Source organism: Dermacentor silvarum, chromosome 10 (assembly GCF_013339745.2).
Source record: "Dermacentor silvarum isolate Dsil-2018 chromosome 10, BIME_Dsil_1.4, whole genome shotgun sequence".
NCBI lineage: Eukaryota > Metazoa > Arthropoda > Arachnida > Ixodida > Ixodidae > Dermacentor > Dermacentor silvarum.
The window spans coordinates 31,562,139-31,589,273 of NC_051163.1; the positions used below are offsets into that span (position 1 = coordinate 31,562,139).

Sequence of the window (27,135 nt, forward strand, 5' to 3'; positions counted from 1 at the left end):
TTTATATTTATTCTTTTTAATGCCTCTCTCTAAAGGAGTACTGACACAAACATTTTTTGTCTCGCTCTTACTGCTTTATTGTGTAGCTGTCGACCCAGCAATTACGTTGTGACACTAAATAAATTATTACGATACCTTTTAATGCCGTGACCAGTTCAAAACACGTGCCAAGCGCTGTGCAGTTTTGGATGTGAAGCAGCAACCTGGTCACGTCAACGAAACCTTATGTGATGGTCTCTTTGTACCAGACATCACTGACATAAATTCTGGGTTTTAACAGCGGAGCTGTTTAAGCCGGGCGTAATGTGTCTGCTGAATCCAAAAATGTGGGCTGATCCTGGCGGCAGTGCAGAAAGGGTCTAAGCAAAATGGCACATACCCCTGTGAACTAGCGAAACTGAGCCTGGCTAAGTCTAGCTAAGCATGGTTGGGACTACTCAAGCTTAGTCATCGATAGCTAATCGATAATCGACAAATAATCAATAAATTCCGGAAATGCTGGGGATGACTTGGTAGTGCTTAGCCTAGCCCAAATACATGGCCAATACCTTGGGATAGCCAATCAATAGCTAATCAATAATTGATTAATAAATTCCGGAGAATCCTGGGGATGACTTGGTAGTGCTTAGCCTAGCCCAAAAGCTAGGTGCCCATCAGCTCCACTGTCTCTTTAGCATTGCGCCTTCAGTGCAAGCTACGCAAATTTTTTTTTTTACCTGACAAAACCACAATGTGATTGAGAGCCACCTGGGTTTCTTTAATATGCACCTAAATCTAAGTAGACGTGTAAATGTACGCTGTGATAGTGCTACTGAGAGGGGAGGCTTTTCGGCACTCTATGGGACAAGAGGGGAGAACGGGTTCCTGTGCATTTACAAGAGAAATGCACACTTGGTAAGGCCAGTTTGGCAGCTTTATGCAACACGATTGTTGTATGACCTTCAACAAAGCTAACTTGCGCACGTACGAGTGGTTTGTCTTACCATGTGACTATTATCTTCAGTTTCAGTGACGTCGATAGTCTCCTGCTTCTCGTTCGAAGCCGTGCGACACTTGGCGCTAGTTTTGAACTGGTCAACTAAAAAATTATGCAATTGCTTATACATAATTGCTTGTACGTGGTGCTTTCAAGAAACCGAGTCTTTACACTGCTGTTACGAAGTCTACAGTTCTGTAAAAAAAAAAGCAAAATAAAAGGGGATAAAAAATTTTCGTGTCAGTACCCCTCTAATATGATATAACCAGCAACGACCGATGGCACTGCAATAAACAACCACGCGTCCTTGTTTTTATTTGAAAACAAGCCTTTTTGTGCCTATGGAGCATTCTATGAGAATGCCAACAATGGCTACTAACATGGCTGTCGCAATAATGGTCAAACAGTGTCCTGAGCTCGCCCCATACAATCGTTGTGCTTGCTGGCTTTGGACGGCGGCTTGGCTCGGCTTGATGCCCGAGATCTGACCTTTGGGAAGTGGCTTGGGGAGTGTTTGGGCCACTGACGTGTTGATCTTGACGATGTTGCAGTGCATGAAGTGCTTTCCGGCACTAGTGATTTCGACGTCGACTAACTGCCCCATGTACTGGTCGTCCATGGGAAGCAAGATCTGTGGAATAGGGAAATCCGCTTTTCAAGTTTTGATGCAGGCATTGTTAGAGATATGTAAGGGACTGCCTTGACTCAGATTATGCGAAATTGTTTGGTCTGCCATAAGAATGCTCCGATAGTCGTGACTAAGTACAAATACTCTGCATTATACATAACAGACGACGCTACAAAAGCTTGAGACTTCTCTGAGTGCTTGTGCATACTCACAAAAAAAAGTTTCTTTTTTTTTTTAGATGGTGAGAAAGTAGTGCGTCGCAAAGGTCCACTAGTAAACACGTCAGCGGGCAACACTTAGAAAGCATTCTTATAATTGCGACAGAAGTTATATGGACACTCCAGGTGGATTTTCGCCGTTGTCATCATGATATCCTATACATATAAATGTATACAGTCAAACCTCGATATAACGAAGTTGAACTTGCAACGAAAAACTTCGTTATATCGAGGTTTCGTTAATTCAGCACAACTAAGATGGGGAAATAAAAATAATTCGTTACATCACAAATTTCGTTAAATCGAGGTTTGCTGAATGTTTACCTATTTCGTAGATGCAAGGTACATGCTACGACAAACCAGGTCTTATCCTCGTGACTCAATTATTCCTCAGAATTTTTTTCCAATTGCAGCATGCATCGTAAAACATTTCAGTCACAGTGTGTGCCTTTTATTTAAATCTTTTCAGACTATTAAAAAGTGTAGAACAATGTTAGCACTCCCAATCTGACAGTGATGTAATTTCACTGGTGCCGCTATGTATGGGTAGTGTAGTGGTACTGGTGCAATCTCATTACAGGCCCTACACAGTGTGTTAAAACATTTAAGGGTGCCAGAAACGCCTGCATGTGTTGCATCCACATTTACTTAAAACACCGTCCAAGGAGTTTCAAGTGCAATGCTAAACTGTGCTGTTGTCGTCAGTGCTTCGCCTGAAAGGGTGAAACTGCCAATTTCTCTATTTAAATAAATTTAAAGGAATTTTACAACATCCAAGAAGTACAAATACCTCCCTAAGGTGCTCATTTACTCGGTCTAATAAAATTTAGTTTTAGCACACTTCTCGCGTTTTCAAAATCATTAAATATGTACCGCAGCGAAAGAGATTACAGGGACACTAAAGAAAAAGCACTACAGTATCAGTTTCAGACTGATAAGCTATTCCTCCAGAACTCCGTTACTATCAATTTCGCTGTAAGAGGTTGATCACCAAAAGAGGAAATGGAGGACAAGCTTTTATACCTTGAATTTCCTGCGATAGCCCCAGCGCCAGCACATCAGTGGGATGTCACGGATTTTGAAGCATTTTAGAGCGCAGCTCCTAAGTGCCCGTTTCTGCATTGAGCGTCGGCGTCCCTCGGCGTAACCGAGCGAATGCGGAGCGCAGCGGGGGATGAAAGATGGCGATAGCGAAGAGAGCGCGAGGAGGAAGGTGGAGCAGAAGGGTATGGCGTTCTCACAGCACTCTCTTCCTAATATAAACTGTGTTCCCATATAATAACGCAAAATACTGACGCGCATACTTCTTTCACATATAGAGCTGCGCTCAAATTTTGCATTGTGGAGTATCGCAATCGTTGGTGAATATTTTTCTGTCGTGGTGCAGTAAATGTTCACGAAGTTCGTTAAATCCAATCCTTAGCTCTTTTAAAATGCAGTGTAGCCCATCTTTACCTATGAAAAATTAACTAGGCCTGAGCAGACGTCATCAAACTACTTAACGGCAAAGGTGAGCTAGTTTGGGAAGTTAAGGGCGGCGGCGCCGTTGTTCTTGTTCCTTTTCTGGATTATCAGTCTACTTCTCACAACAAGAGTAGCCGTTTTTGCGTTGTAAAAGTGTAGTTTACTAATATATACATCTCAGTTTATTTTGGTCCTTAGTGTCCCTCCGAGAATTTTAATTTTTCAGCCAGTTCTGTTGTGTCCACAAGTGTGAACCTCCACGCCTGAACTCTAGAACGCACTTCAACTACGGAAACGCAGTTGACTAATTCGCATGCAAGTGACCTGCCACAGCGGTTGGTTCCATTTCCAGCAGCAACGGTCGCATTCACACGCAGGCGGAATTCAAGAACACTTGTGTTTTGTGTTTTGGGCGCATGCTATAAAGAACCACAGTTAGTTAAAATTATTTCCGTGCTCTCCGTCATAACCCAGTGTGGAGTTCCTGAAAGTTAAACTCCGTGATTTAGCTTAATTTCACTTGCAAGTGTATTTAAAGAATGACCAGCGGCTGGTGAAATTTGCTTGGTGTAAATCATTATCGCCAAAAAGACTAAAACGAAGCCAACCCAATAATTTTAACATCCAGTGGCACCGAGGACAAATGCCCAGATATCTGCGTTCCTCTTTTCTGTGGCCAACATGTTGAGCATAATAATCAATTCTGCGCTGCAGGACCAATCGTCAAAACATGTGTAGCACATTTTACATGCCATTATTTTGCTTGGTGGTTCTGATTTCGATGCATCTTCGCTTGTTTCACTCAAAAGCCGGCACGGAATAAATCGAGGTTTTTCAAATGGTACACAAAATGTCATGGCCAATTTCTCAGAATTAATAAATGTGCTTGAATTGACTCACCTGCTCGTAGAACTTGTTGTGACCGACTAGGTGCTTCTGGTCATGGGCCACATCGGTCACAAGGACCGTATGTCGCTCGCCGACTCGATGGCTGTATGGCATGTACGACTGGAACAGTTCTGATAGTCGTTTAGTCCTCTCCTTAACCTGTAGATGACAGTGGGCATGCACAAATGGACAACAAACACATACACACCTCATTACAACAAAGAGACATCCACCACTAAAATACCTTCGTTATTTATATCTGATATTCATTGTAAACGTATGCAATAACACTGACAAAAACAAATTTGCAATTTGGTCTATGTGAAAGAAGCGGGAATGTGATGTCATGTGACGGGCACCACAAACTGCCAACAGCGTCGCCTCCGTGCCTGCCACAAGTGACAGGCCACACGAGACACTGCTTTCCGCATTGCCACCGCTTCACTGTCAAGCGCTGTGACATGTGACCGTGCCACTTGTGAAACACGACGCCATGACAATAGCATGATTGGTACAACTGAAACTTGAGGGAGTGTTCTTCAGAAGCTTAACTTCGAAGTCTTGCAACTCTTGTTCAGGATAGTCGAAACAACAAGGCTGGTCTCAACGACATTCCTAGAATCATGCAGAAGCCATAGGTACCCTGTATATCGAAATCTGAGGAACTTATATTTGCAAATCTTTGTAGAAAATTAATTTACTGAAGCTTGCATAAATTTAGAACCAAAGGACGTAAACAAGAATTGACCTCTTATTAGAAATAAGCACAATGTTACTAAATTGTTAATGTTAGTGAATTGTGGCAGCTCGTTCCAGTGCTCTATTGTGATGGGCAGGAAAGATTTATGAAATGCGGTGGTAGTTCCACAAAGACTCTGTACACTTAAGCCATTGAAAAGTCGACGGAAAGTGCAATGAGGAAGGAGAAGTGTGTTATGCAGCTGGAGTAAATAGCAATAGAGTTTGTGAAATAGACAGTTACACGGCGAGCTGACAAGCACGGGAGGTTAAGAGAAGATTTAATGCTACTGATACTTGTGTGCCAATCATATTTCTAAGTTATAAATCGCGCAGCCCGATTCTGTATGAATTCTAATGCGTTAATCAAGTAAGTCTGATGAGGTATGCTGATCATCATATCACTACAATAATGTATTTTTGTGTTCTCTTGCTGCCTGGAGGTCCTAAATTGTGCGCAAAGTTAGGTGACCCATGCTCTACTGATTATGGCTCTCGCAAGTGAGGCCACATGGGGCCTGTTTGTGGAACACAAGCACTCTGGTATCAAGGTTCACGTGGGTTCATCATTATTAACTCCCAGTGAGAATCAATTGTTGCTCTAGTTGGGTCTTCGACTTGCTATGTGCGTTGTCTTTTTGCTGCAATAACTTTCCTCAACAAGGCACTCACAATGTGCGTAGGAATCCGTTTCATACTGGCCGCAGGAGTGCCGGGCCTTGGGTAGAACTGGTTGATGAAGAGCGAAGGAAACTCGTAGTCTCGGACCAGCTGCATCGTTTCCTCAAAGTCCTGGGCGAGACCCGTGTGCACCAAGATACATTAGAGGAGCACCGACATGTCATTTTCGACTTCTCATTTTTTGCATTAAATGAAGGTCCTCATCATTGATACCTTAGGAGATACTGGTAGGCCTCAGAACACCCTAAACAATTTACTATAGTAGTTCTTTTTAAAGAGCCAGTGTCGATTTCATTTCTCAGGAAATGCATGTATTGCGACGTTGTGACACAGAAAGTGGTCACATGGGAGCAGGACATTGTGAAGATTTTGGCACTTGTTCTAGTTCACCCGATGGTTTAGTACACTGCTACATTGGGCAGCACAATGAGCCACAGCATAGGAGGTGACCGAGCGAGCTGGTGCAAGTGCCAAAATGTCACAACACATGCACCTCCCGAGAAATGAAACCTAAGCTGGTTCACAGAAAATCTATTATAGCAAATTATTTGCGGCACGCGGTGGCTATATTTTTTATGGATGGTTTCAAAGATTAGGGCCTTCATTTAAGGCAAAACTGACAAGTCAAAAAGGTTGTCAGTTATAGGCAACATAGCGAAAAAGGCTGGCAGCCGTATTTTGTAACCATCTATTCAATTAGTTCTTTTTGCCGCTTCTCAATGGCTTGGATTGGCCACTTACATTTTTCATTCTTCTTTCCTTATCATCCACTGTACCGAGTGGTGGACCCGAGCCAATGACAAAGAGTGAAAAATGGCCAATCCAAGGCAGTGATGAATGGCGAAAATAAAGGGAAAATGAAATAGACTGTTTACAAAGTATGCCCAAATAGTATCCCATACATAGCACTAAACTGCATAGAAACTTTATTAGTCATGAGCTAAAATAGGATGTACAGATTACAGCAATATTGTACAGACCATGCAAGTGCATACCAAACAGTCTCTTTGTGATACTTCTGGTGCGTCAGCTGCTGTCACAAACAATGCTAGGCCGGAGATGTGTCTTCTTGTTCGCTGGCGTGTCAATTTTCTAGGTCAACAAGAGGCTTTTGTATTTTCTCTTTCTCACGCAGCATGCTCTTCGGTAGCCACGGCGACATGTTTCTGTCTCCAAAGCAGTGTCATTGGAATTGATATCAGCCACGTGTCGCTGGGCACTTTGTGTGAGAATGAGGAAGTAGAAAAGCGTTAAGCTTTTTAAAAGAAATAAAAAGGGGGGGGGGGGGGGGGGCAGCTGACACGCCGTAGTCCACAAACTTTTGCTGTGGACTGTACATCAAGCTGCCAATCTCTCAAGGGTAGGTGAATGATCTGCCTGACTCAATTATGGCACCTGTCATGTACCTAAAAGCAGGAAAGTATTTTCTTATAGCAGATCCATATTATTATAACTTAAGGCAAGCCAGCCAATCAATTAATGTATCAATCAATCAACCAATTGAATCAAATCTAATCAAATGTTTACTACAGTGCCCTAGAGCAGCTGTCTACTACTGGTGCACCTAGAGAGCCAGGAAAATGTGGCAGAATGCAAAATACAAAGGAGACAGGTGCAATGGTGGAAATGGTGGAGGTACAAATAGTAACAACAATAAAATAAGCCAAGCCAAAGATAAGTCCTGACATCTTGTCGTTCATCCCAAAAAGCTCATGGTAACGAAATATTGTCAGACGAAACATGCTTTATAATTTTAAAAAAATGCTAGGCTTTGCGGTAACACAGCTACAAAGTTTCATTTCAATGACGATTATCTTGCAATCCAAAAATTGGAGGACGCTTAATCTTCGCCTTTAAGAGTAGAACGCGCTAGCGTCATCGGGACCCGTTCGCATCGCATCGTTCGCACCCAGCAAGCAGGCTTCATTCACTGCAACACAGAATGTGGGAAAGCCAGCTTACAAAGACGAAGCTTACACCAATCTCCTTAAAGTCGGCTTCACTTTTAAACAGAAATGCATTACTGGGTAGACGTTTCTCCAGGGGCAATATAAGTTGTCTTATATGAAAATGTGAAGGCCCTAGGACCGTTTTTTTCATTATTTTATTAATTGTTTGCTATTGCCACGACGGGCGTCCAGAACGCATTTTTTACCTGCGAAGGATGCCAGCGCCATCTGGATAAGATTTTCACAAGTAGGCTACCCGAGTGAGCCAGTGCTTTTATGGTAGTAATTCTGGCAAAAGGAGGTTTGTGTTTTATGTTTCCTCGTAGATTCAAATAACAGTTCGATGCCACCATGTACGTAGGTTGTGCTTAAGTTGTACTTTACCATTTTTCTGACGGATTTCACTGTGAGAAATTCAATTTTTGTTCACCAAAAGCCTGCACCACAACGAAGGGCCTGCACGGTCGGGGTGGTTCGGAATGATTTTCTTCTGCACCAACACCTTGCAGATGCGGTGGTTGTGGATGATTTTTTCCGCCACAAACAACGCCGACGCCGGATTTTCTGCAACACGGGGCCCTTAACGCTGTCGCGTTAATACAGCTGCGGCATACTATGGTGCTTTCAACTCACTTCTTCAGTTTCTGTGGGAAAGCCGCATATGATGTCTGTAGCAATTGTGATTCCTGAAACGCTGAAAAAACGAAGGGTGGAGGAAGAAAGGGTTAGCACATGAAAAATGACAAGTAAAAAATGTTGCATCCTTACTCCATTAAAATAATGCATAAAGCAGTTGGAATACCTCAAGCAGGCTCTGGCAATACCTACGCTTTCCGCAGGTGGTCCACTACGCTGCGGAACTGGGCAATTGTGTACTCTCGACGCATTTCGGTCAGCACTGGGTCACTCCCAGATTGCACGGGGACATGTAGGAAGGAGTAGACACGAGGATGATTCAAGATCTCAGCCATGTCCTGTCAAGAAAGAGCATGACTCGCTCAAATTTCTAGGCAGGGTGAAACAATCAGAAAATGTCCATGCTGTAGCTGCAGTAGTTGCATATACCAGGCATTTTTCTAGTTTCAATTGTATTAGAATATTTTTTTTTAATTGCCTGTTGCAGATTGTGCAATTCTACTGCCCGAGGAGGACTGCTCGAGGAGGCAGAAATAATTTCAATTGCGTGAGAGGTGACAGTAAATACTCATCCAGTAAGCATATTTTCATTATCGTTAGCTGATAACTTTAGGGCCCATGCTGTGATTGACGAGTTGAGGCCAGTGCGTTCCCAAGGCATGCATGCTCAGAACAAGTTTTGAAATTTGCCCCAGTTTTGATATATCTGCCATCAAACTTGAGGCAAAATGCACTGTTGTCCCACTTAACGCTTCAACGAAATGCCTTCCTAAGCACGGCTGGACAAACTTTACGGTCACACAAATCCATTTGACTGCAGAATTTGGGAATGCATGTCTTTCAACTGGTGTCATCGCCAGAAGGAATTTTGGAGAGGACGTGCCTTACAAGCTCACCGGCTCCAATTTGTAAATTGCAATACATGTCCTAATGTGATTATGTAATTAATCAAATTTTGTAATCACTCCATCATGCATTCTGATATCTAGTCTAAGTGATGCTTGCCTATCTGAGTGATCCAAGAATCTTGCCATCTACCACAGATAATATGATATAGTGGAACCTCGTTCATACGTTTTGGGAAAAAAAGGTGTACTAACCGGGAAAACATACGATTCGAAATCGCTAAATAAATTGGGAGACTTGACTTAGTTGACATCTACATAATGCAAAGTGTTGTGCAAATCGTTGCAGCACATGACGCCGACGAGCACTGAGGTGGTTTCACAGCTCTGGCAAGCTTACATTTGTGTTCCTCGAATTCGGCCTAGGTCAGCAGTTTTTTTTTTCGAGCGGCGCATTTTAGAGGGAAGTTTTTGACGTGCCCACTCAACGCGAATAAATGCGGCACGAGAAACCAATGCGCGTGCAACTGGTGGCGCTCGAGCGACCGTTGTCATTTTCCTTTGCGAAACCAGAACATAATTCAGCTGGGTGGGCGATGCCGGAATACAATGGCTACGATGAGCGAAACATGATGCTCACTTCGTGCTGCCTGCTGCAGGGAACGGCGGCGCGTTTGGGTTATCACCTGTTAAAAGCGTGCAGTACGCTTACAAGGGCAGTACATCACACGCACTGTCGAACAGGTAGTTGAAGATGCCCATCACAATAGGGTTGGAGGCGATAGCTGTGAATGTGGCGTGCGATGACATGGGAGGTGATTTGCTGGTACTGGAATGAGAAACCGAGTGCGGCGCCGGCGTTTTCACGTGAGACGGGCGGGCGAGTATTGGTGATGTGGTGGGCGGCTACTGTTCTCGATCGCACGCGCGCCTCGGGCCTCTTCTTCTTTACATGGGATCTAGCAGCCGGAAAATGTATCATACGATTGCAGTTTGGTCATGTACTGAACATTGGTGCCGAAAGATTGTGTTTTCCGGGAACATATGTACTGGTAATAAATAAGCGTAATGCTATTGGTTCATTTTCTGTCCTTGATCACGAATGTTGGCGCCGGGAAATTGTTCGTAACAGGATCCTATCAACGAGGCTCTACTGTATAAGCGTCAAATACCGTCCTTTAGGCCATGTAGAGGCACAAATAAGGATTTCTGCGGTTCAAGTGATAAATTATGATATTGTAAGGAACACAGTCCACCAAACCAGTGATTAGTGAAATTAATTTTTCTTTTCTCGATAAAACGGCATAAAGCAGGTTATGTAGGTTCTAAGATTTATCTGAAATTTAGTGTGCACCCCGAGAAAAGTTGTAGAAGCAGTGACAAACAAGCACCTTCTCAATATGTTTTAGTTTCACATTGCGCCTTTTTTTACTGTAATATACAGAAAAGGTACGCTCAATATCCATTAAGTTGGGGGCACATATTTGTACTTCAGAACCGTCGATAACCCAACGCCCTCTGGAATTTCAAAATGTTCGCTCGTCAGAACCTTTGGCAGTTCTTTCAGTACCAAAAAGCCAGGATCTTTGTTCGAGGCCATTGAAGTTTTGAACTGACACTAGTATTAGCAACAGGTCCATTGAGAACAATGGTAAACCTTTCCTGAACGTCCTAAATGAGCTCCACATTCCGAGTCAGAGTTGCACCCGAGCACTTACGTTTCTCAATGATGTCAGCTAAAAACACGAAGTGAGCGCACAAGTACAGTAAGTCACCTTCAAGTGTATTGTAACGTAGTGCAGGTTGAGCCCACCTCATACCGATACTCTTGTCTGCTGCAAAGCTGTTAATAATAGCCTTTACACCTGCAAAGTGTTTGTGGTAATAATCGGCTGCCTTCAGCCAAGTTCTCGAGCAGTTGATAACATTATAAACAAGATATAAAGACGAGAACAACATAGTCAGAAAAGCATTTTTAGGCTCTGAAAATCAAATATAGGAACAAACTTTGAAGTATGCATTCATAGGCACCAATATAAGTACCACTAATATGTTTCTACACCCATAGTTCGTGCTTATATGTCAAATATGCATGATAAGAATGTAAGGAAAAGATGAGTATTTTGCCTGAAGTTCCGATCTCTGCTAATGAGAATGCACACAAACCATTTTCAGTGGAAATGGAACCCACTGAACATTTACTAACATTCACTAGTTCTTCTTTAGAAAAAAAAAAACTGGCGAAGGGATGGAATATGCGGGTCTCCTCACCTCCAGGTGGTCGAGAATGTATGGCGGGTTGGTCATGCCAAGCCGCAGCATGCAGCCCTCGGGGATGACCTCCACCATCTCCCGCAGCAGGTCGGGCAATGTGACCCCGATGTCCCGACCGTAGGCCCCCGTGTCCTCCGAGGTCAGCCAGATCTCGCGCACGCCCTCTGCGGGTTTAACGAGGGCCCCGAGCGGCCGCATATTAATTATTGAAAGTAGTTCCGTGTAAGGCCACAGCTGTAAACACCAGGTGCATTCAAGGAATACTGACATGATATTTTCAACTCTGCATGTTTTTTTGTTTGTTTTTTTCGCTGTAAGTGAAGGTCGCAAACCTCTGAACTACAGAAAAGATGCTGACAAGATAGACAAGATGTGTATAGCAGCCTCCCAGCCAGAGGTCCACATCTTCAGGGATGCGTTGTTTGGGAGAGCACTTGCACAAACCACAATGCTTGGTGGGCAAAAAATACAGTGGAATCTCGTTGATATGATCTTCACGGGAACCAGAAAATAAAGCGTATCATCCAAAAATCGTAGTGTCATCCAACGTATTATTGGGAAAAGAAAGAAGAAACATATTATCCCGAAAAATGTACGTACTATGCAGAATCGTATCAACGAGATTCCACTGTAAACAAATAAATAAAACAAAGCACCACACCAACACTTGAAAGGATGTCTGCCAGTGCCGTGCTGGCAATTTCCCAAAAGGTAGGAGCCCAAGCATTGAGGTCCCGTATTGGCGGAGCACCTGGCAGGGAATGGGAATTCACAAAAGAATAAAAATGGGTTCGCATGCACAATGCAGGCATTACTAAGTCATAATCGACAGCTTGTCGCTATCCTTGAAATTTAAAAAATGTGCAATCACTCCATCGTACCGGTGCTAACACATGGGGCAGAAACTTGGAGGTTAACAAAGAAATTTCAGAAGTTAAGGAGACCACGCAAAGAATGATGGAACGAAAAATGTGAAACCTAACGTTAAGAGACAGGAAGACAGTGGTGTGGATTAGAGAGCAGTCGGGGGTAGCCAATATTCTAGTTGGCATTAAGAGGGAAAGAAATGGAGCTGGGCAGGCCATGTAATGCATAGGGAAGTTAACCGGTCGTTTATATTAGATTTACCAAATGGGTGCCAAGGAAAGGGGAGCGTGGTCGTGGAATGCAGACGAATTAGGCAGTGTGATGAAATTGGGAAATTCATAGGCGTAAGATGGAATCAACTAGCGCAAGACAGGGGTAAATCAGACATAAATATGCTGATGATGAAATGGTCTCAAATACTGAAAGACCCAGCAGCAGCAACCACACCAAACCCGGGAGAGTAGAGAAAAAAAATTTAAATGTTTGAAGGAGTACTGACACAATATTTTTGAGTCTACCTTTTTTTTTTTTACTTTAAATGAAGGTTCAGTACCTTTATGCCCTAGAAAAAACACTGGCAAGGCTCAGAGCACCCTAAATAATTTAATACAGATAGCTTTTTCTACAGCCAGTTTCAGTTCTATTGTGTTGCGACGTCACGACATGGTATGTGGTCACGCAAGAGCAGGACATTGCGACGTTTTGACACTCGCTACGGCTCACTCATTCTTCCACAATGCTGCTACATCAGCCCTCACAGCGAGTGGGAGTGAACAAGGCACCAGGCGAGCTGGAACAAGTGTCAAAACAGCAATGTCCTGCTGTTGCGTGACCACATATACTGCGTCATGATACAGCAATACAGTACAGCAATACAATACAGCAATACAATACTGCATATCCTCCTTGGAAACTAAACTGAAAATTGGTGCAGAAAAGCTATTAATGAAATTATTCATGGCATTTTGAGGCTTGTCACTATTGTTTCTAAGTTTAGGACCTTCAGTTACCGCAAAAAAATGGATAGTCGAAAGTATCGTGTCTGTACCCCTGTCGTAATGGCGCTAGAGCATATCTAAAGCCGTGAGTACAACGATCAGACAAATCCATGTGCTACCAATCATTCCCAAGGTCGCTGAACAATCACAGCACCAGAGTTCGCTCTAGTGATTTTTCTAGGAAGCTCGACACTTGTGAAGAATTGCATTACGCAATGTTATGAAGATCAGCTGACCCACACCTCTGGTTAGACTGCGCTTAGGATCAGCCCTTCTTAGAAAGCGCTTCCACACATTTGCAAGGACATGTATTGTGCAGTGTCCTCAGGATCGGCCTATCCCTCACCTTGGATTATGATTCCTTTTGGATCAGCATGCTTTATATGATGCTATCTTATGAAAAACTGAAGACGTCTTCTTTTTAAACTATAGTGTTACTTATTTAATCCATCAGTCTTGTTACTTTTGTCGCAAAGGAACCAATACAAGAAGTCGGTTAAACCAAGGACAGAGCAGTACTGTATTCACCACAGCCTTTGCTTTTGATGCAGTGGACGTCTACATCTGGGCCTAAAGATGCACGGTAATGGGAGTAGCTTTACCTTCAAATGCCTGCCTGGCCCGTGCCACAAGTTCGTCGATCGGGTAGCTGCCCAGGTCTCCGCGGGCATGCTTGGTTTTGCAGTATGTGCAGCGGTTGAGGCAGCTGGAAGCAAGACGGCACTTAATACCTTCTCATTTACTCCACCTTCTGCGTCTCGCAAACATTTAAAAAAAATGTTACTGCTTAGACATTGTACACCCTTCGTTGGACGGTGATCACCCACAGCCATTCCAGGCCCTTTTTTCCTCATAGCAATGTGAAGTGCTTTGTGCATCTAAGGCATTTACCTATGAAACGAATCTATGACTGAGGCAAAGGACATGGTGTAGTGGCCAGACCTGTGATGCAGTCGGCATCATGAATTAAATCTAAAAGGTTGCCCGCCAAAATCAGCACTGTTGTGCCATAGCACCTGCCATCATCGCCACCCGTCCCTCTGGGTCCTGCCGACTAGTCGCCAATGGGAGGCGGCGACACAATACGGCGCGGGGGGACCTCGGCAACTGCCCCGTCTGTGTCCTGCCGACGTGCAGGCAGCCCCGGCCATCATCGCCACCCGTCCCTCGGGGTCCTGTCGACGAGTCGCCAGGGGGACGCGACGACACAATGCGACACGAGTGACGTCAGCAACCGTCCCCTCTTCCTCCTGTCGACGAGGAGCCGCCGCCAAGGGGATTTAAGGAGGAACCGGCCAATTGTTAAGCGAGAGAGTCGCCACCGGCCGCCCCGTCGGTCTGGTGCGCTCTTACCAGCTCTTACTGCTTTGACCAGCTATCCCCAGCTAATGGCAGCTATTACCAGCTATTACCTGCTATTCCTGCTATATCTGTACATATTTGTTTGTACATATTGTATAAAGCTTTCGTCTCATCTTCGTCTGCTTCAAGACTCCGTCTCTCATCCCCGACCCCGAGTCACAACAGCACGCAACGAATACATGCTTATAATGTATACTGGATATAACGAGGCTTGACTATAATGATGCATAACATGTAACGACATGTAACATATACCAATGCATAACAAAAGCTTGATTTAGTGTTACTCCAAAGGTGCACTATGGGCTATGAGGGACATCACAGCCAAGGACTCCAGATCAATTTCTGACTGTGCGGTTTATCTAGGTTGATTTCACATTTTGGCAATTCAGTTCCGTGGAAGCCCGCAAGGTGGAAGAAGGTTCATGGAAGGGAAAAACTGTCATCCACCTGACTGTAGCATGAAGCTACGTACATACTAAGAAAACCCATTTGCCACATTCAGTATCCCTGTGCTTCGAGTTGTCAATTAATTCAGCCTCGCTCTACGATCTGCTATACTCCTGGTTAGCTCAGATGGTAGAGTGACTGCCCCGGAAAGGCATTGGTCCCGAGTTTGATCCCCGGACCAAGATAGATCTTTCTTAATCTGCAAAGCTTTCTTTTTGAGAAACCTGTATCGGGTTTCCACACACACTGTACTGGAATGTATGCCTAATGCTTGCTGCCTAAATGTTTTCGTGTTTTCAAGAAGCCTGCAACCTAGCGCTCAACAGCAGAACATCTGAACTATTGAGAACCAGCAGTGGGAAACGTGTGTTTAAGTCTCAGTGCCATCACAGACAAGGAAATGCAAACGAGAACGTATAACATCCCTCGAGAAAAACAGCATAAGAGTGCAATTACACACCACTGTGTATCAGACTGCCAAAGGTATTGGAAGCCCCAGACTTGGCACAGGAGCCGAAATTGTACTGATATTGCACAATGTGACCAAAGTGCAAACGAAAGTTCTAGTAGTGTGGTCAAAGAAGTCTCGCTTGGCATGTTTTGCAGTGCAGTTTACTTTATCTGCAACACTTTCTACGGAATACAACTACCCGATACATTACAATGCAACTTTGGGCCATAAGATTATGTCAAATGATGAATTATTTGAATGCCTTTGTACTTCCAGTATGCGGCATAATACATTTTGGCCACAGCCACAAGCAGCACACTGCGACAGCTGGTCAAAGAAATGTGTCACTCTGCACCTTCTATGTAATAATTACCGTATTTACTCGTGTGAGGCCCACACCCCCAATTTAGAGTTCAAAATTTGGAAGAAAAGTTTTTCTAAGCATGGCGCGCAAGCCACTACAAGGTGGCGCTAGTCTCTAGCAGAAAAATCGGTTAGCGACTGTAAACGTGTTCATAGTCGGCCACCAATGGCTGCATTTAGTAGCATAGCAGTCTGAGCACAGTTCGAGGCTTCAGAAAGTAGCCATAAGCCTGCCTTGTGTAAGGCTCACACACAGTAAAAGTTCCCCCCAAAAAAGAAGTGCGGGCCTGACATGAGTGCATACAGTATGTCATATCTTGTGACATAAAAGTATGACATTTAATGCTAGACAGAACTAAATGATGCATACCTATATCTTTCTTTCATATGAGACACTATTTTTTAGTCGCAAATGTGAGTAGTTATTTTTCATAGCATTGTCTGCCATGTATAAAACTAAGTATAGTTAGCCCTAACTTGCCCATGGTTTGTTTGTCTATGATTGGACCTGTAATAACCGATAATGTTTGGGACCATCTCATATACAACTTCAAATAATTGAAGCAACATCTGGAGTCCCCAGCAGTTTGATTTAATGATGGCTGACTGTAATAAGTGAAATGCCTCCAAGTACCCTGTGTTGATGGCGATAATCTCGATGAGAGGGTTGCGTCGAATCTTTGGCAGGGTCAGCGGGGCACCACCAGCTTTCCGTCGGCCATCCTTCTTAGAACCTAGAAGCCGCACAGAGTTGCCTGCAAGAAATGCATTTTCTCAATCCCTTGCACATTGTGAACACTGCTGAAATTGTTGCTCTAAACAGATTGATGCAGAAATAATCGAAGATGGCTGTCAAATTAAGCGAGCAGCTTATGCAAACCACAGGAATTAAGTGGATGCACTAGCAATACTTTGGAAGTATGCTGCTGATACTGATAACAGTCCCTGATGATGATGGCACAAATTATCGTCAATATGTTTTGGTAAATGGTGTGACAGCGTGACGACAGCACGACAACAATGGCAGCATGACCAAGATGGCATGACGACAAAGTGAAAACAACGGCCGCATTACGGCAACTTGTCAACGACGGAATGATAACCGGCAACTAAACCAAGCTCTCGCATGACAGTACATGACATGTACAGTACAGAACCACTTGGCCTTCAGCGACGAGTGCACCGAAGTCCACTCTGTTTCGTGAAAGTGTGCACCCTTTGCATTGGCAGTGAAAGTGTGGCCGCCGACCACAAGAATGGGTGACAGTAGACTATGTCTAGTCTAGCGTACTATGACATAATGGTGATATGACAATTGTATGACTACGGCAACGATGTCGAAGCCGGCTAAGAAACAGAGAGAATGTGCAGGAAGGTGAGGGCACCTTTGAGAGTCTCTTCGACTACCTCCACGACGCGGTCAGTCTGCTGGACTCCCACGATGCTGAGACCGCGGAGGTAGCCCACGTTGGGGGTAGCCTGCGCGACGCATCCGGCGACCACAACCCTCTTGCCCTGGTGCAGGCCCCCTTCGATGGCGGTGCGGAAGTGGTCCTCGGCGGGGTTCTTCACCGTGCAGCTGTTGAGCAGCCACAGGTCGGCACTGCTCGCATCGTCTGCGTCGACAGCAACGACCAAGGATGGAATTTTGAAGCAGTGACCTCTGTTGGTTTGTCTGACAATTCAGATCCAAGTCAAAAGTAAAACAAGGGGTCACCTAAGCAGAAAGTTCCCTCCTTTATCAGTGCACCAATTTACAGGAAGTGATGATTGTGCAGAACTGCCCACGGGCACTTGGCACCAGAAAAGCTTTGGCTAGCTTTGTATCTGTGGGCTTCCTAACCATTCATTAGGATTGAAAACTGAGCTTGTTGGTGTGTATTCATCTTGAGATTTGTGCAGAGCTCACCCAACACAAAACGACAATAAAGTAAGTACACAGGACACGCACCAACTCGCAACTAAGATCTATTAGAAGAGCGCTAACACATATGAAGTGATCGTTCTTAAGTTTTCTGGGGGAACTTGTAAAAATTGCCTGTCCCAGATAACATAGTTCTAGTCCTCGAGCTGATTATTCAGAGGCGGATATTACTTTCACGAGAAATCAAAGACATATTAAAATAAAAAATGGGCTAATTAACTTCTTAAATTATTCCTTAATAATAATTACTTAATTACTTCTTAAATATTAATTAATAAATCGTATTGCGATTGACAAAATGTAGCCGGTGAGTTTGTAAGGCGTATTCACTTGTAAATGTACTGAAAGTTGGGCGAGTTGGTAACTATACAGCGCCTGTCTGTTACATTTGCCTTATTGTCCTCGTTTCTTGTGTGCATGCTGCAGTTTCAAGATGAACGTATTCACTTGTAATGGATTGCCAGAATGACACCAGTTTGGAGATATGTGCCATCAAACTTACCATAAAAATGCACTGTTGCACTTTTTAACAAAACACTCTTTTATGCACTGAAGCACAAAAGTAACTGGAACATCCATGTATTTTGTCCCACACTTTAGGAAACAATATCTTGAAACTGGTGTCATATTAGAGATTAAATTCAAGTGGACATGTCTTGTAAACTCACCGGCTACAATTTGTAAATTGAAATTTGTACCATGAGCTCATTAAATTAGAAGTTAATTAGTGAGTTTTTGTTAATTAGTTATATATGCATTTTGATTTCTCGTGCTAGTAATGTGAAAGTTCTTTGAATAATCCAGCTCAAGGACAAGAATTATGCTATCAGCCATAGGCGATCTTTAAAAGCTCCTGAAAACTTAAAAATGATCACCCCGTATATGTTAGCATTCTTTTAATAGATCTTAGTTGCGAGTCAGCGCGGGTTTTCTGCACTTCCTCTTCTGTTGTTTTATGTTTCATGAGCGCTTCACAAATCACAAGGTGAATTCGTAACCATTGACTGGGAATCACGGCATCACTATTTCATTTCCATGCCTCACTCTCCAACGCTACAGGATTGTTGTCAATAAAGGCAAAAAAAAAAAAAAAAAGAGCTGAGACAAGGTGCTGAACTAACAACATCTGGTTTATTGCAGGGAACGCAATATATACAATACACAGGTTCAGCGCAGAAGGCCAGAAAAAACATGTTTCTGCGCAGGGAAGGGAATAAAATCATCACATCACGCGCGTCATCATAGCAGGCCATCACGTTTTTAACAAGTAGTTAATCTCGCAGCTATGCAGAGAAGCAGAGGGTACACTGACGCAGGAGTTTCCGTGCGATTGAATGCAAACCGCTACCCAAATCTCGCGTGCTCTTTGTCCTGTATATCTGCGTAGTATTGTGCAATCGTTAAAGGGAGTTTTGCAGCCGCATTCTTTGCAGTGCTGGGCTAAATAGCTGGGTACAGGCCCTTTCATTGTGTACGCATTATCTCTCAGCCAGTCATTCAAACATCAGCCTGTTTGGGCAATGTAGCAGCGTTTGCACTTGAGCGGGATCTTATACACAACTGCATATGCGCAGTCGACGTAAGGTTTTCTGTGTTGTTTGTCACAGATTGCTTTTCTGGGGCCTTCCTTGTTTATCTTGCGGCATAGCGCCGACAGCTTGTCCCTTGCGCTGAACAAAATGCATGTGCCTATTTTTAAACGACCTTTTTTAAACTATGCGACACCCCATGGACATAGGGTATTGCGGTTGTTCTCGTATGAGGTCCCTTGTCCCGGGCGTCTCGTCCTGCCCTCCCTCTGGTCAGGATCACCAGTAAACAGGAGATAACATATTGCATTCACACAAGCAACGTAGTTACACATGCAAAGTGTGCCAAGGCCACACCTTTAACGCACTGAGGCGACATAAATAAGCAGTACTTCAGTGTAATTGGACCACTAGACCTAAGGTCCTGTATGTCAGCTTTCTTCACTGTCTCTGTTTGCCAACCCACACCTCCTGCCACTGGGAGATTGATTTTCACGCACAGCTTAATCGCTGAGCTCATCTCATCTCAAGCTGGTAATTCTAAGAAAACATTAATTTCCATTATGTGAAAAAAAAAAAATACGGCATTAGATGAGCATATACTGAACAGAGAATATGCAGGTGTAGGAAAAAAAAAAGGGGGGGGGGGGGCTGGGAGGTCTAACAGCTGATTGTTAGCACGATAGTGCATACCGCCAATCAGGCAGTGCTAATAATACTAACACAGTGGAGCGATGCAGTAGTAGGGTGCAGGGCCAGACTGGATAGCTAGCAAGCTGCCGCTCATAGCTGTCCTGTCCTTGCAGTAGAGCGAGATGCAGTATAACTGGTGCAACAGTGCATTGCGATGGATCTGTGCATGTCTGTTGTTTTGGCCTTTGTAGTTTTGTGGGGGATACCTTGTGTTCAGAAAAAAGACACCTTGTGTGAGGTACTATCGGGAACTCTGCTGTTCGTATTTCATTTGAGGCTGATAGAACATATGCACCATTGCTGAGGAGTACTATTCCCAGTACTGGTTTAGCTTGCCAGTAAGAGCTAATGCAGTAAGCACACACTCCAGACAAGCTTGTTACATCACAAACAAGCTGATAGTACCAGCAAAACAGTCTTGCGCAGAAGTGAGGCCACTTTTGAGAAACTGCCACTTGTTACTGCCATAAAGACATAGCCACCGCACTTCGCTTGCCACTCAATGTTCTCTCCCTCCCAAGTACTGACCGAGCCCAATGCTACTTAGCTTCGGGGATCAGACGAGAACCGGCGTATTCAGCATTGTATGGCCGATGGAACTTACAGGGACCCTGAAACCATTTTGTACAAACGAACTGAGTCATTAGACTAGGTCCTTCTAATCATTAATTGATGCATCTAAGCGCTTCATGTAAAGCGTGTCATTTGTTATAAGGTTTTAAAAAGGTACATTGCCACTGATGCAGCATGCCAATCGACTGAGTTTTCAGCTGCCCCTGACCAAGTGACGCGATTTGACCATGGGCGCATCATCAATAATTTTTCCAACATTATGGTTAACAAATGTTGTTCGTAATAGTTTAGATGTTAATATGTTTATACAAAAAGAAATGAACAGAAAGAGAATGCACAAGGACATGTATCACTACACTAAAAGCACTTCCGGCCCACAGCAAGTGTCGTCTGCTTGTGTTACAACGCGCTCCGTGATGACGAGAGCTGCGCGGTCAGTGTTGGTCTCGTTATTTCTTTTTGCGAACACCATAGTTCGCCCTTGCGTTGTGGGCTGCAGACGTAGCGATCGGCGACATGTCAAGCTGCGACATCGTGCCCCTCTGCAAGGCAGCAGACGAGTGGAGTGGCTGCAGCGCATCGGACTGTCGGTATCCAAAAGGCGCCAGCATCTACGCGTTTGCGGCTGTCACTTCACGCTGAAGGATTACCACAATAGAGTTTAGCGTGTCCGGTATTCGGGTAAACGCAAGCGCAAGTGTACTGGGCGTTTTATGTGATGAACGGAGGTGCAAACGTTAACTACTTGCACGGTGTAGCCACCTGGCGGCACAAAAGCTCAACCAAACACAGAACTAACATAGCAGTAACCAAGTGTATTCTACTTTGCTGCTGGCGCAAATTTTCGGCAGGAACGTAATTTTGAACATGTCTTTTTAGATGTTTAAAATGTTTTGCACTTGGTTACAGCGATATTACCTCTGTATTTGGCTGGTTAAGTACTGCGCCACCAGATGACTGGACCGTGCATGCCGGCTGCTCACGTACGTCTACGAAGCTCCTTCATCACAATGGTATGGAGGGGCTTAAGTTTACGCCTCTGCCTATCCATCAAAATGGCCAGATCGCCTGTGGTTACCGGAATACCGGACACGCTCAGCGCTGCGACAGAACGTTTGCAACGCACGCTGCTTGGATCACTCTAACTGGGAATCGACGGCCAGGTGGCTAGCGGAGAGGTTGGAGAGCCTTGGTGCACTAGGTCCAAGACAGCCGGAAGTAGATGACAACACGTCATATCACGACGTAGAGCCAGCAAAGGCGACGCTTAGACCCGATCACTCGGCGAACGAGTTGAGGAGAAAATGCATGGCTAGGGAGAAGGGTAACGTGTAATCGTCTGTAGCTCTCCTAATATGAGACACTTCACTTAAATTGTGACGCGAATGTTTTACTGTAGCTGTACCCTACACGTCTACAAAATTTGCCCAACCGTTTTAGGGACCCTTTAATGTTCTCACCAACGATAGTATATCCCCTGGCTGCCAGCTGCCCGGCCATGTACTCGCTGTCCGAACTGTTGTGGGCACAGCCCCACGTCTTCACGTAGATCTTGTGGGTGCCTGCATGTGAGATAGAAGTACAAAGTGCAGTCAAGTCTCGTTATAACAAACCCGCTTCCTACACGAAAAGAACTTTGATATATCCAATAATTCTTATAAGCGTGTATTCGTTATATCCGATAACTCGTTATATGCGACTTTTTTTTATGAACGTCTACCTAATGCGTTAACGAGCAAAGAACTGCAATTTCTTGACTTTTAGCGGGCTGGTGACGGCTTATGCGTTGCGCAAGAACTCCTGATCATTTCAACTTCTTTTCCGACGCGATTATCACCTTCTGTTTGCTTTGCCTTACGCGTCGATTTAAATAGAACGTACTCCATTATTAAAGTCAGTTGAAAGTTAATGCTTGTGTTTGACTTGTACCCTCTGCGTACATGTTCCTGCTAGTGCGCTAGAAGTTGAGTAACGGAACACAAACTACGCCGAATCGACGACCGCAGATTACTCCCTTACCGGGCAGGAAACTGTCGCCGCAGGCTTCAGCGGTGTCCTTTCGCCTCCTGACGCGAGGAACCACCTCTCGGCGCGCTGTAGGAGAGACGACATCGTCGGACGACCGGACGACGTCCTCGATGTCTTCTACGAAACCACTGGGACAGATCTCGGGCATCGCTGATGTGCGCGGTGGCGGGCGCAGTCGCGCGTTTCAGCCGACGATCATGAAACGCACTCGGACCTGTGGCCCAGCTGTGAGACTCGTCCGAACAGTCAGCGGTGTTTTGCGAGCGTACGTCATTTAAATAAAGGCCAACTGCAACGATTGTTATCGAAAGCCCACCGAAGTTCCGTACCTGCTTGCGCAAAGCATGGGCGCCGCCATCTTGTACACATAGCCAGATGCCAGGCCGCCAGAGGTCTATTTTTAGCATGATTCTTGGCATGACCTTCGGCAATCGCATTTTCCCCTTCAAACCTTGCCTTCAATAATCAATAAATTACATAAACAAAAATGAGTTGTTACGTTTGCACGGAGACTGTACACTGCGAATGTACAAATTACCGAACACCACTGAGGGGCGCTACGTTAGCCCGCGAAAATGGCGCGCATCGGCTGCTGTCGCGAAAAGGCAGTCAAGTACGAAAAATGAGAAAGCACAACTTTTTTATTCCTTACGACGACACAGTAAGCTGAAAAATGTTCCCGAATAGCTTTAGGACGTGTTCGGATATGTTTCTTACGCCTGCCTGTCGCTAGAATAACGTAGAGCTTCAGTTCGCGTGAGCCAGAACAAGAAAAAGAAACAAAATGACGGCGCCTTTGGAACCCGGCAAGATTCGTCGACTCGACGAAACCGTCACGAACCGCATCGCTGCCGGAGAAGTGGTCCAGAGACCCGTTAACGCGCTCAAGGAGATGCTAGAGAACAGCATCGACGCCAAGTCCACGAGCATCCAAGTGGTGGCCAAGAGCGGCGGACTCAAACTGTTGCAGATCAAGGACAACGGATGCGGCATCCGCAAGGAGGACCTGGACATCGTCTGCGAGCGCTTCACCACCAGCAAGCTGGTCAAGTTCGAGGACCTCGGCTCCATCGCTACGTACGGGTTCCGGGGCGAAGCGCTGGCCAGCATCAGTTACGTTGCCCGAGTCAGCATCACCACAAAGACGGAGGACTCAAAGTGCGCGTTCAAGCTGTCGTATCTGAACGGCAAGCCCACGGGGCCTGCCAGGCCGTGCGCCGGAAACCGAGGCACGCTGATCGTCGTCGAGGACCTTTTCTACAACGTTCCCACGAGGAAGAACGCCTTCAAGAGCCCCGGCGAAGAGTACAGGCGCATCGTGGACATGGTGAGCCGCTACGCGGTTCACAACGCGGGCGTCGCCATATCCGTCAGGCAGGCCGACGACTCTTCAACGGACGTGAACACGGCGAGCGAAGCGAGCGCGCTGCAGAACATCGAGTGCATCTACGGCAAGAACGTCAGCCGCGAGCTGCTGGCCGTCGAGTGCGCCGAGGCCAACCTCAAGTTCAAGATGACGGGCTTCGTGTCCAACGCCAACTGCTCGTACAAGAAGTGCACGATGCTGCTCTTCATCAACCACCGGCTTGTCGAGAGCGCCACGCTCCGCAAGGCCATCGAGTCCGTCTACTCGTCGTACCTGCCCAAGAACGCGCACCCCTGGCTCTACCTGTCGCTCGAGATACACCCGGCGAACGTGGACGTCAACGTCCACCCGACCAAGAAGGAAGTGCACTTCCTCCACGAGGAGCTCATCCTGGAGAGCATCCAGAAGGCGGTCGACTCCGCACTGCTGTCCTGCAACTCATCACGGACCTTCCTCACGCAGGCGTGCCTTCCACGCATTGCACCGACCAAGTCTGTCTCGGCTGCAACCAAGAAAGCGGACAAAGCAGGCACGTCCACTTCGGTTGACGAGAGGCACATGGTCCGGACGGACTCCCAGATGCAGAAACTGGATGCCTTCCTCAAGAAGCCCTCGCCACAGGCCGGCAAGAAAAGCTCGAGCCAGCCTGCGCGCCCCGACGAACAGGATGACAACAGTGACGACGACTCGGCCGCAGAGCGACCGCAAGTCAAGTTGCAAAGTGTCGTGAATCTCTGGGAGGCAGTCGTGAAAAACAGCCATGCGGGTCTCCGGGAGCTGTTCCGGAATCACACATTCGTTGGCTGCGTCAACCAACGATATTCCCTTGTTCAACACAAGACCGAGTTGTACCTCATCAACACGCGAAGGGTGTCCGAAGAACTCTTCTACCAGCTAATGCTCAAAAACTTTGGTCGCTTTGGTCTGTACCAGCTGTCGGAGCCTGCTCCGATATACGATCTCGCAATGATGGCTCTGGGCCTCGAAGAATGTGGCTGGACAGAAGCAGACGGACCTAAGGAGGAACTTGCGCAGTACATGTCGACGTTCCTCACTTCGAAGGCTGAGATGCTGGACGACTACTTTTCGTTGGGCATCAATGAGTCGGGCGAGATCACTTCCCTGCCCATAATTCTGAACGACCACATGCCACCGGTAGAAGGGCTCCCCATGTACGCTTTGCGGCTTGCGACAGAAGTCGAGTGGGAGAAAGAGCAGGAGTGTTTCGAAACATTCTGCCGAGAGACTGCACGGTTTTACACGGGTCCCAGGATAGACGTCGGACGGGACGACGACCCAAACAGCTGGAAATGGGTGACTGAGCATGTTGTGTTTCCGGCAGCGAAGCAAACGCTTAGACTGCCTGTTGAGTACATGGAGAACTCTTGCGTGTTGCAAGTGGCGAGTTTGCCCAACCTGTACAAAGTGTTTGAAAGGTGTTGACTTTTTCTTGGGAGGGCGGGAGGGATATACGTTAAGATTAGCAGTTGAATACATTATTTTGCAGCAGTGCAAAATGTGTCAAGTGTTTGTAGACACACGTGTGTGTGAATATGGTTAAAAAGAGCGTTATGTGAGCTCTTGCACCACATCTGCCGCAAGGCGCACTCCTGCTGCACTAATGGCGCGTCTTTTAAACAGTGGAAGGAATGACAGAGCAATGCTATTGCTTTTCACGATGCACATTTTACAGAGCAAGTGTGAGGAGCCAGAGGCAATGCACAGATTACTTCCTGCATGCAGCCAAAGTACCCTTGAATATGTGTGCTGTGAAAAGCGACAGCATCTGTTTATCATTCAATAAGAGACGCACTACTGGTGCACCTTGCTGCAGCATCCAGACGTTTGATGGATGCTGCATCATTTAAATGTGGCATCCAGACGTTTGATAACTACAACCCTTGCGAGTATGCGAATGCTGATCTTTGCACCAGGCGCCTGCCACGCTGCCTGGCTTAACGGGAGCATGGCTCTCTAAAGAGAGCCATACGTACAGTAACTATTTTGGCGCACGCTCTCATTGTTGCCAATTCCAGCAGATGCTTCTGTCGTTTCTGTGTGCCCTGTAGCCTCCGTCCTTTGAGCTGCAAAAATAATGAATATTTTGTCCCTGCCTATCGATTCAAAATACCTGCCAATGTGCAAACTTAAAAATTCCAAAAAATTCTACGGTTGCTGTAGGGGGTATGGCACCCACTGTTGAGTTTACCCTGAGTTCACACCTTTTGTTTGTGGGATATATAAGCACTTTATTAACAATGATTTACATTTAGATGCAGCTCAGAAGCAGCAGCAAACTTGGAACAGCAGAGAAACTAACAAGCAATACTGTTTTTACATAAGCGATATTTCAGTTATTTCGTTGCCAATTTCCCCTGCTTCAGGAACTTGTCTGAATAAACTAGCTCGAAACAAGTAATGGTAATTGGTACCTTGTGCTGCCATGATAGGGGGGCACAGATGCCATCACAATTTCGTTCTTATATGCATATTTTGCAATCTTGCGCTGCCTAATCTTTCAACACCCCTAAATCTTCTTGGAAACATCATTTACTTTTCGCAAAACTTGATGCGACGTTTGTGAACTCAATGAAAAATGTGGTAGGTTTGGCAGGTTGACTACTTTTAGGGATGATGCTTTGGCATGACGTGACATCTAGTGTGTACACTACCGTTGGAGAGATAGGACGTCCCGTCCTAAATTGACATATCTATATAGTACCCCAAAAGTTGACTGAGAATGCAGCTGCCGCTAATACTGTTTGGGGCAACACTTGAGGTCTCCATTCAATATGTTATTGAGTAGTATATATATATATATATATATATATATATATATATTTTCTTTTTTTTCTCCGAAATCTGTCGAGAAGCCAAGGTTTTGTTGTGCAATTAGGAGAAGCATATTGCATGAAAAAAAGGCAGACGTCCCGAGGAGCCAGGTCTGACTTTGTGTAGAGGGAAGGGCACAAAAGATGTCACAGATGGCATAAAAACATACAAACGTGTGCCTTGAATATCTTAGTCTCTTGTTCATAGCTTGAGGTTGTACACTGCAATAGCTATGCACCAAATATACAGTCAAACACCTTTATAGCGAAATGATTGAGACCTTGAAAATTCTTTGTTACAGTACAGGTCACTCTGTTGTAAAGGTTATGCACCATACTGCTCACACTAGTGCAGGCTAAGCATGTTCAGCAAAACAAAACCTTTATTCAACATGAATTCAAG

The 27,135-nt window shown here is 45.3% G+C and overlaps 2 protein-coding genes across 2 annotated transcripts; one reads left to right on the forward strand and one right to left on the reverse strand.

Annotated features, from left to right (window-relative positions):
• Positions 1–22,917, reverse strand: LOC119465749 (threonylcarbamoyladenosine tRNA methylthiotransferase). Its single transcript, XM_037726217.2, has 11 exons — positions 22,527–22,917; positions 21,968–22,069; positions 17,174–17,404; positions 16,423–16,543; positions 13,765–13,868; positions 11,295–11,461; positions 8,371–8,516; positions 8,176–8,236; positions 5,585–5,704; positions 4,187–4,333; positions 1–1,607 (listed from the first exon to the last, which is right to left on the reverse strand). Exons 1-11 carry the CDS (start codon positions 22,681–22,683, stop codon positions 1,290–1,292), a joined length of 1,674 nt encoding a protein of 557 aa, XP_037582145.1. The 5' UTR covers positions 22,684–22,917; the 3' UTR covers positions 1–1,289.
• A 152-nt stretch (positions 22,918–23,069) lies between these two features.
• On the forward strand, positions 23,070–26,687 carry LOC119465748 (DNA mismatch repair protein Mlh1). The gene has a single exon (XM_037726214.2). The coding sequence runs from the start codon at positions 23,320–23,322 to the stop codon at positions 25,342–25,344; it is 2,025 nt and encodes a 674-aa protein (XP_037582142.1). The 5' UTR covers positions 23,070–23,319; the 3' UTR covers positions 25,345–26,687.
• The last annotated feature ends 448 nt before the right edge of the window (positions 26,688–27,135 follow it).

What these genes read in the sequence shown, in the direction of transcription:
- LOC119465749 (XM_037726217.2), bottom strand. Translation starts at nt 22,683, where the DNA reads ATGCCCGAGATCTGTCCCAGTGGTTTCGTAGAAGACATCGAGGACGTC. An exon ending in GTGGACCACCTGCGGAAAGC is followed by an intron (nt 8,237 to 8,370) that starts GTAGGTATTGCC and finishes TCGTTTTTTCAG; the next exon opens with CGTTTCAGGAATCACAATTG. An exon ending in TTCCCACAGAAACTGAAGAA is followed by an intron (nt 5,705 to 8,175) that starts GTGAGTTGAAAG and finishes GGTCTCGCCCAG; the next exon opens with GACTTTGAGGAAACGATGCA.
- LOC119465748 (XM_037726214.2), top strand. Translation starts at nt 23,320, where the DNA reads ATGACGGCGCCTTTGGAACCCGGCAAGATTCGTCGACTCGACGAAACC.